Below are 9,287 nucleotides of genomic sequence, written 5' to 3' on the forward strand. Positions count from 1 at the left end.
TCAATGAAATGAAAAAATTAATGTACTTACCCAATATATCAATTGAAATTTTCCAATTCCAGAAGGGAATATATCCCCCTCTTGTGTACAAAACTCTAAATTATTAAATAAACAGGTTTCCAAACAAATTTTTTTTGGGAATTGAATCTAAATAAACAAACACCCCATCTATTTACACATCAAAAAAGAAATTGGCCATGTATGATTAAGCCACAAGAACTGATTAAGCCTAAATCTGAATCTGATTAACACCCTAATATTTAATCCAAACCCTAAATCTGATTAAGCCACAGGAACAGCAACTGGAACAACAGCTACAGGATCTATAAGCTCAACTTCAGGTGCAATAACTGGAACTCTTCCATATAAATCATCATCTTTCGGGGTGTGGATGATAACAACATCGGGAATCGGCTTTTGGGGTCCAACTTTGCCCTTGGGATCCCAGTCAAGCATGATCTTGACCTTGATACCGAGCACTCCCTGTGATGAGTAATTACACAATTAAATTAGATAACATAAAACTAGGGGTGAAAGTTGTTGGAAGTTCTTGTTAGGAAATACAAAAGAAAAGAGTGTAAAAATGTGAATGTTGTTTTTGTCCCACATTGAAACTATAACTCATTTCCTCTTTGTTTATATATTGGGTTGAAGGTGTAACTCTTGTTTGAGAAAGTGTGAGAGTGGTATGGGTGGACACATAGCACACTCACGTGCGCGCGTGTCGGCTGGCCGGGTTGGGTCAGGCCATGGGCCTTGGGCTCTTGGGAATGTGATGCGCGGGCGTGGGGTGGGTTTTGTGGGCCTTACATATTCTTTTCGTACCGGGTTGTTTCGGTTAAAACATTGTTACGGTAATCTATATTGATTACGTAACCGTTGGTTTAATTAGCCTTAATGGCGGCCGTTACAATCTTTATTATTCTAGCCGTTTTTGGTCTCTTGCTTTTCCTAAAGTTTGATTATTTAATCAAACTTTGTACCTTCCAAAAAAGATATACGTAATACACAATTCCAGAAAAACCAAACACATGCTTTCTCTCCCAAATTGCTCTTGGTTTTGGGCATATGTTCTGACTCCATTCGGGTTTGTGCGTGCACACAAATTCGGAGTTGTGTTAATCCTGGAGGGCGACCGCTTTTGTTCTACTGCACCAGGAGGTAGTGCGGAATCGTCTTTTAGGACAGTGGTATCCCACGGCACAGCAATTGTTTGTTATATGTTTATCCGATTATTCGCATCTACCAGATAAGTATATTCTATCTACATTCTTATAGCAACATTATTATTATTATATTGTGCTAATTTGCAACAATCTAAAAGACGATTGATCAATGTTGCGTATGTTTTTTATGGTGTTGGTATAAATGTTGATTTCCTTAATTGGTCGGACCTTTAAGACGATCTGAAAATATACGAAATCGGAAATGACGAAAATGTTGTTGGTATTGCTTGGCCTTGCATCAGAGTGCTATTACTAAGGGAGTTTTCTAATTTCTACTCATATTAATGACACCGCATAATCTGTTGTTGGTATATGTGAAAGGAATTCGGTAATTAATTCGATCAAGTTTATTCTTGTTCCATTTTTTGGCATTTCGGAAACTGTGTTATGGAGCTTTTATGCATTTGTTATAAAATTGTTGTGCCTGGTTATGTATGATTCGTTATTGGATCTTTAATACGGAGTATTACGCATGTTAGTATTTTTTCGTTATTGCTACGGAGTATTGCTTCACTATTGTGGATTATTTATTTAGCATAAATGGGCTATATTAGAATTGTTTATAGTCTGTTTGTGGCCTTTGGAAATCACTTGGAATGTAAACCTGTCTGAACCAAATGTCACAACCTTGGATCGGGAGCTTTTTTTTTTCCGACTGAGATCATGTGATCAATATCATCAGAGCAATGCAATTTTACAATGATACGGTATACTCCGTATATGGTTATGCAAAGCGGTTCTCAGCATCTTGATAAGTCATACGTTTTGTATACTGCATTTATTTTCAGCCGGTTTGGTTTTTTGTTTGACTGGCATTTGGTTTTTATTAAGTTACCATTAATTTGGTCAATCATATATGATATATCGTGGTAGTCGTACATTGTGATTAGCTAAGTTTTAGCCTCAAATTACGTTAGTGTCTTTGTACATAAATGGTTCAAGGATCTTTTAATTTCTCATAACTCTTCGTGAATTATGCCGCCTTAATTACATTGGTTCTCCGTGAAACTCAAAGGACTTGTGTGTTGTGTTTATGGTGTTTTATGTAATTCTTGAGATAAGACGCCAAACAAGAGGAGTTTTATTTATTGCGGTTAGAGAAGTGTTCTCTGAATTCTTTCTCCTCGGACAAATAAATGTTGTTGTAATACTCATATAGTACTACCAGTATGTCCTACTCTTTCTGGTTCTTTGTCTAATGTAATACGAAGTAGGAGTACTTGTAGGAGTCATCCCCTTTTCTATTAAGTAGTCTTGATAGTTGGTTTTTTTTTTTTTTTTTTTTTGTGTTCCTTGTTGGGGCATGAACTCCTCATCCCTCGAGATGGTTATCCTTCTTTATGGGCATAGCAATTAGCGACTCATATTGGGAGGCAGCAGCATGGATTAGACTTGTTGATGTTGTATGAGTTTTTTCAAATGCGTTATAAACTTATAATGTTACGGTCAACTAAATTTTTATTGTTGATTATTAATTTAGTTTTTCTTGTTTGACCTTTGTAACTATTTAATTCATTTTCCTCATACTTTTCTAAGTTAGAACTTGGGGGTAAGGATTGTTATTGTTATGGAATTAAAAGACAAACTTGACCAGCTAATGGAGTTCTTTGGTCTGGTTTTAAGAATCAGATGTCGTACTAATTACCTTTACTTTGGAGGTTTCGAAACGGTCGAGTGAATTTTTATTTATTGAGTGATATAGTTATTTCTCAATTTATTATCATTTTATAACTTATTTACATATTTTAGTTTATGTACCCTCTCATAGGCTCATGTTGGGTACTTTTTTGTTTTTTTTTTTTTTTAACTCTCTATCAGCTAGACTATGTGGGGGTTGGAGTTAAAATTTGAGCCCTAACGAGTAAGTAAGTTATGGTGCGAAATTGGTCGCTAGTAAGATTATAAGTGTGCTAAATGTACTCACAGTTGTCATGACTACTTTCCTGCGATGCTATCAATACTAATGAGGTTACTCATATTCTACTCGGCGAACAGGTGCAGTGATGGTAGCACACCCATCGAGCACGTTAGTAAGGAGGTCTTTAATCGCTTTCTAATATATGAATATTATTATATGTTTTACTTGTACCCCGTTTATGCATAATATTTATTTTGGTAAATAGTTTTGCAATGTGGGGGTAAGCTAGTATTTGAGACTAACTAATAAGTTAGTTGCAAACCTAGTTATGTTGAGTATGTTTGTAAACCTACGAAAGAATCGTTGCAACCACCTAAATACAAAAGTCATATGAGAAGTTTTATTCTTTTCTTGGGTTATAACGTTTGGGATTTATTGCATGTGTGTAGCCTAAATTTTAGCTTTGAGTGTGCCAATATGGATTGAGGTAATCATGTTGTTGGCTCTCACACGCTATAATGATGTTGGTGAGACTAATGTTTTTAATGTCTTAAGCCAAGATGAAGGTTCGCGGTAAATTATATGATACTTGATGGCTTGGTAAGGCAAATGAGTTGGTACATGTACATTTAATCTTATTCTCACCTCATGGAAAGTGTTTGGTAATCGTCAATTACCTAATGTACACTCGTTGTAGTTCTAGCATATTATTGTTAAATTTTGAGAAAGAACCCTCAAAATATTATGCTAATGTGTTTGTAAGTATAATGCGGTGCCCACTTACTCTTGATTGTTGTTGCTTTACAGTTGGGACGATCATATCATTACTAGTAAATTTGTTCTTCACCAGGTGATAGTGTGTAATGTTATGAAAAGATGCAAAGCATAAGTATATTGCACTTTACAATATGAAGCTGAGCTCATAGGGCTGATTTCAAGATGTCAAAAGAACAAGGTCTGTAAGTTGGTTAAGTCATACGTTGAAAGACTTAAGCAAGCTCCTAAATGACGGTATTACAAGTTTGACAAGACTATGTCTGGTAATGTTTTCATGTCATTGAAGGTGACGCTTGTGTTTATTCTAAGCATGATTCTCTTGATTGTGTTTGTCTTTACGTGGATGATATAACAATGTTTGACACTAACTTGAATCGAATAAATGAGATAAAAGATTTTTTTTTAATTCGGAATTTTGAAATGATAAACCATGGATGAGGCAAATATGATTTTGGGAGTAAAATTTATAAGGACTCCAAATGGCGTTTTTCTTGGTCTGTCTCACTAAGCTGGAAAAAATGTTTAAACGTTTTTCTCATTTAATGTCGATCAAGTTAGGACTCCTTTTGATCCAAACATCCACTTAAGGATAAAAGTGGTCTAGTTTGTCAAATCTGAATATGCTAAGATTGTTAGTAGTATTATGTTTCGTATGAACTACACTACGCTTGACATTGATTATTATGTGAGTGGTTTGAGCAGGTACAATCATAGCCCAAGTAATGATTATTGGGATGCTATAAGGTGATTGCTTCGGTACCATGTAGGTACCATGGATTGGAGTTTGCACTACTCCAAATTTCCAGGAGTGATTGGAGGGATCATGTGATTTCTATTTGGTATCTGTTAATTATAAAGTCCACTCCAATAGTCGTTGTTCTTCACCCTAGGGGGTGGAGCTGTATCTTGGAAATCTTGCAAGCAATCTTGTATAGACTGTTATGACTAATATGGAATATGAATTTATTGCTATTGATCGAATTGGCAGGTTATGAGGCAAAATGGTTGAGGAATGTGCTTGCAGATATTCCAGTGTGGGGGAAGCCAGCTCCTTGGCAATTGTTGTTGCAAAGAACCATGCCTATAATGGAAGATAGACACATTCGTTTGAGGTATAAAGCCGTCAAAGATATGTTGTCTATTGAGTAAATCTTTACTGTGTAAAGTCTGAAATGAATAAAGCGGATCCGTAAACGAAAAGGCCTATAATGAAAACTAGTTCTGGAAACATTGGAAGGGATGGACTTGAGGCCCATTGAATGAATTGTAAAATAATGAACTCCTACTCACAGAGTTCAAAGGACGACATTATGTTATAATTCGGAAGCACAAAATTTTATTTTTTGTCCATCCCCTAAATGTTATAATGTGCTTGCTACAATCGGAAAGAGGTTGAGCATACGGCTCTTAATGAACCCATACCATATGTTTGGTGGTGTGAATGTAGCTCACACTTGATGGGATTCACCTACGTAGGTGTGGAAGTGTGGCCGCTTCCTATGAGAATTGCGATATGGGCTATTCTCTAGAGCACCTATGAGCATATCCAGGTCGGACGTATGGCCAGTATAAGGCGTCACTTTATTCGCGGAGTTAGAATATCATACATATTCAGTTGTGTGCTTTGAGTGACGGGTTTCTAACCCCCTATCAAGTTCAATACGAAAGTCACTTGGTAGGAAAGACATCATAGCTCAAATGTCACTAAGTGTTAATTCAAGTCGAAAGACATTGGCACCTATTCAATTGGTATGTTTTGTCCAAAACCAATTCATTCTTTTCTTTCTTTTTCTCATCTTCGAACCTGTGGGGGATTGTTGGAAGTTCTTGTTAGGAAATACAAAAGAAAAGAGTGTAAAAATGTGAATGTTGTTTTTGTCCCACATTGAAACTATAACTCATTTCCTCTTTGTTTATATATTGGGTTGAAGGTGTAACTCTTGTTTGAGAAAGTGTGAGAGTGGTATGGGTGGACACATAGCACACTCACGTGCGCGCGTGTCGGCTGGCCGGGTTGGGTCAGGCCATGGGCCTTGGGCTCTTGGGAATGTGATGCGCGGGCGTGGGGTGGGTTTTGTGGGCCTTACATATTCTTTTCGTACCGGGTTGTTTCGGTTAAAACATTGTTACGGGAATCTATATTGATTACGTAACCGTTGGTTTAATTAGCCTTAATGGCGGCCGTTACAATCTTTATTATTCTAGCCGTTTTTGGTCTCTTGCTTTTCCTAAAGTTTGATTATTTAATCAAACTTTGTACCTTCCAAAAAAGATATACGTAATACACAATTCCAGAAAAACCAAACACATGCTTTCTCTCCCAAATTGCTCTTGGTTTTGGGCATATGTTCTGACTCCATTCGGGTTTGTGCGTGCACACAAATTCGGAGTTGTGTTAATCCTGGAGGGCGACCGCTTTTGTTCTACTGCACCAGGAGGTAGTGCGGAATCGTCTTTTAGGACAGTGGTATCCCACGGCACAGCAATTGTTTGTTATATGTTTATCCGATTATTCGCATCTACCAGATAAGTATATTCTATCTACATTCTTATAGCAACATTATTATTATTATATTGTGCTAATTTGCAACAAAAGTTTGGTAGGAAAAAACCGAAAACCGAACCAAACCAAACCGAATAAGAAATTCGGTTCGGTTTTTATTTCTATTCGGTTCGGTTTGGACTGAGATTTTTTTTAAAAAATTGGTTTAATGGTTTGGATTGGACTGAAAAGTACGAAACCGAATAAACCGAACTAAAACCGAATAAGCAGGTACAGTAATTTAGGCCCAATCCTCATGGCTTAAACAGGTAGAAAAGTATAAGGGCCCGGAAATTGGCTAAAAGTATGTATAATATAGGCCCAAAAACAGGCCCAAATGAAAGGCCCATGAAAATTCGGTTTTAGGGTTTGGATTGGACTGGAAATTTAAAATCTGGTTTAGTTTGGTTTGGATTAAAAGGTTATTTGGTTTAGATTCGGTTTCAAAAAATGAAAACCGAATTAGTTCGGTTTGGATTCGGTTTGGGCCTTAATCCAAACCGAAAACCGAACTTTCACCCCTCCATAAAACGAATTATTCTTGCGTGGACATAGTCCACAATAATATTAGTGTGGACCCAAACCAATAATTTTCTCTAGCCCCCATTTTACTACATATTGATGTTTTCTTTCTTCATAATCATCCAAATAAACATGCCAAAATAAATAAGAAACAAGTTGTTAAACTTCTTTTAGGCATGATCCACGATAAATTTAGCGTGGACCAGGTGCATTTAAGAATTACCGACATAAAACTGAAAGTATACGAATTTGAAATTAGAGCAGGACGCGTAAGAAATACCTGTCTGAGAAGGACGTGTCGGATAGCTGAGTCAATGTACTCAATAACGGGCTGACCAGAGGAGATCATATAACCATCCTTGAATTTCATGGATTTAGCACGTTGTGCCCTCAATTTCCCACTAACAATGACCTGTTCAAATAAAAATTCAGAATAACATCCCAAAATAAAGTCATTCTAGCAACACAACATATACAGAATTGGTCTACTGGAAGTTAAAAAAACAGACCTCACAACCCTTGGCTCCACTTTCCATGACAAACCTCAAAACACCATAACAAGCCCTGAAAGAAATACAATACAATCATACACCACAAAATTAGAGAAACAGCCAAATCACTTTTGAAGCAGAAAGAAACAGAGACATAATACAGTAAAGAGTATAAGTACTACAGCATATGACAGATAACAAATGTTCATATATTGAGATTACATAGCATATTTCAGAACCTCTCTACAATGACTACATATAAGATCATGTGCCCTCTACTTCCGACACAAGATTGGTACAGAAAATCAACTAGCTTTGTAGATAACATCAGCTAACAACAACTCATTTACATGCGCCAACAATATACAACTATTCATAACAATGCAATCCTTAAACACATAGCCACAAGTCCACAACTGAACAACAGAAACTGAGTATCACACTTTGAAGATTATCTTTCTGCACGTCTTCTTAAATTTTATTTCCTTTTCTGCCACCCAGACAAAAGAATTGTATCTACCTTGTACCGTCAAATTAATTAGAACTGAAAAAGAAGCTTCACATACACATAGAAAACGTAATTTCTCAAACCCGTACATTCGTACAATATTGTAACGAGTACGATTGATTATATTCTTAGTTGTGCCCTCTAGCAAGCTTTTACGTGAGAGTTGATTCATCTCACGAGGATAATGGCATCGAGGATTGTTCTAATCTGGTCACCTTCCGACACAGAGCAGGTACAGAAGCACCAATCTGCTTTATGGGTGACAGTTGAAAGCAGCAAATAAAAATCATAACCAACCAACATTCTATAGCTTAGCTTGGATAAATGACTGTCAATTCAACATATATGAGCTCAACAACCAAAAACATTGATTTGTATTGGATCGAAAAATCAATCGTACTCGATCTTACTCAAAGAGGTAGCAAATCACAATTCAAGGGCACACTAATACGAATTCATGCTAACAATACCAAATTTTAATGACAAGATCTCAATTTTATATAAGCATTCTTAACAAAATTAACAATCAATACTCGTATAATTAAGAACACAAAACCTAATTAAAACCTCCTGCTTTCAAAGTTTTATCAATAATCCAACAAATTAATCAAATATACCTTCGGACAGCAAGCCCACCAAGAAGCTTGTAACGGAGAGATTCACACTGAGCAATAGCGCAAAGACCCCTATTGTTAACCTTCTCAGCATACAATTCAACAGTATTTTCAGGAAACTTGAACCTCTTCTGCACAATCGAGGTCAGCTCCCTAATCCTCCTTCCCTTTTCACCTAATCAAACCCCAAAAAACACCCAATTAAAATCGCTAAAAACCACACTCAAAATCAAATCAAATCGAAACACCCAATTAAAATCGCTAAAAACCACACTCAAAATCAAATCAGATCACACCCAATTAAAATCGCTAAAAACCACACTCAAAATCAAATCAAATCACACCCAATTAAAATCGCTAAAAACCACACTCAAAATACAATCAAATCACACAAAATTAAAATCGCTAAAAACCACACTAAAAATCAAATCAAATCGGAAGACAATGAGGAAACGAAATTACCAAGAACGTTTTGGGTTCGGGTAGCTCGGATGATGATCTCAGTGCGCATAGGAGTAACCCTAACCTCAACACCAGAGTATCCATCTTCAGCAAGTTCACGGGTGAACACTTCATTCAACTCAGCGTAGAAAACTCCATCGGCGACAAACTTTCGCTTCTTGCTCATCTGAGTCGCCATGGTTGCAGAGATCTTCGAGGAGAGAGAATGAGAGAATTTGGCGGGAATGAGGAGAGAGAAAGTGTGGGAAGGAGTTATAACCCTAGAAAGAGATGTGGATCGTGTAGAA

The 9,287-nt window shown here is 36.7% G+C and overlaps 1 protein-coding gene across 1 annotated transcript; it reads right to left on the reverse strand.

The window, feature by feature from the left end:
- Positions 1 to 9,287, reverse strand: LOC110784116 (40S ribosomal protein S3-3). Its single transcript, XM_056838344.1, has 5 exons — positions 9,001 to 9,287; positions 8,542 to 8,713; positions 7,435 to 7,489; positions 7,206 to 7,337; positions 1 to 483 (listed from the first exon to the last, which is right to left on the reverse strand). Exons 1-5 carry the CDS (start codon positions 9,176 to 9,178, stop codon positions 283 to 285), a joined length of 738 nt encoding a protein of 245 aa, XP_056694322.1. The 5' UTR covers positions 9,179 to 9,287; the 3' UTR covers positions 1 to 282.

This window comes from Spinacia oleracea, chromosome 3, assembly GCF_020520425.1.
Source record: "Spinacia oleracea cultivar Varoflay chromosome 3, BTI_SOV_V1, whole genome shotgun sequence".
Lineage (NCBI taxonomy): Eukaryota > Viridiplantae > Streptophyta > Magnoliopsida > Caryophyllales > Amaranthaceae > Spinacia > Spinacia oleracea.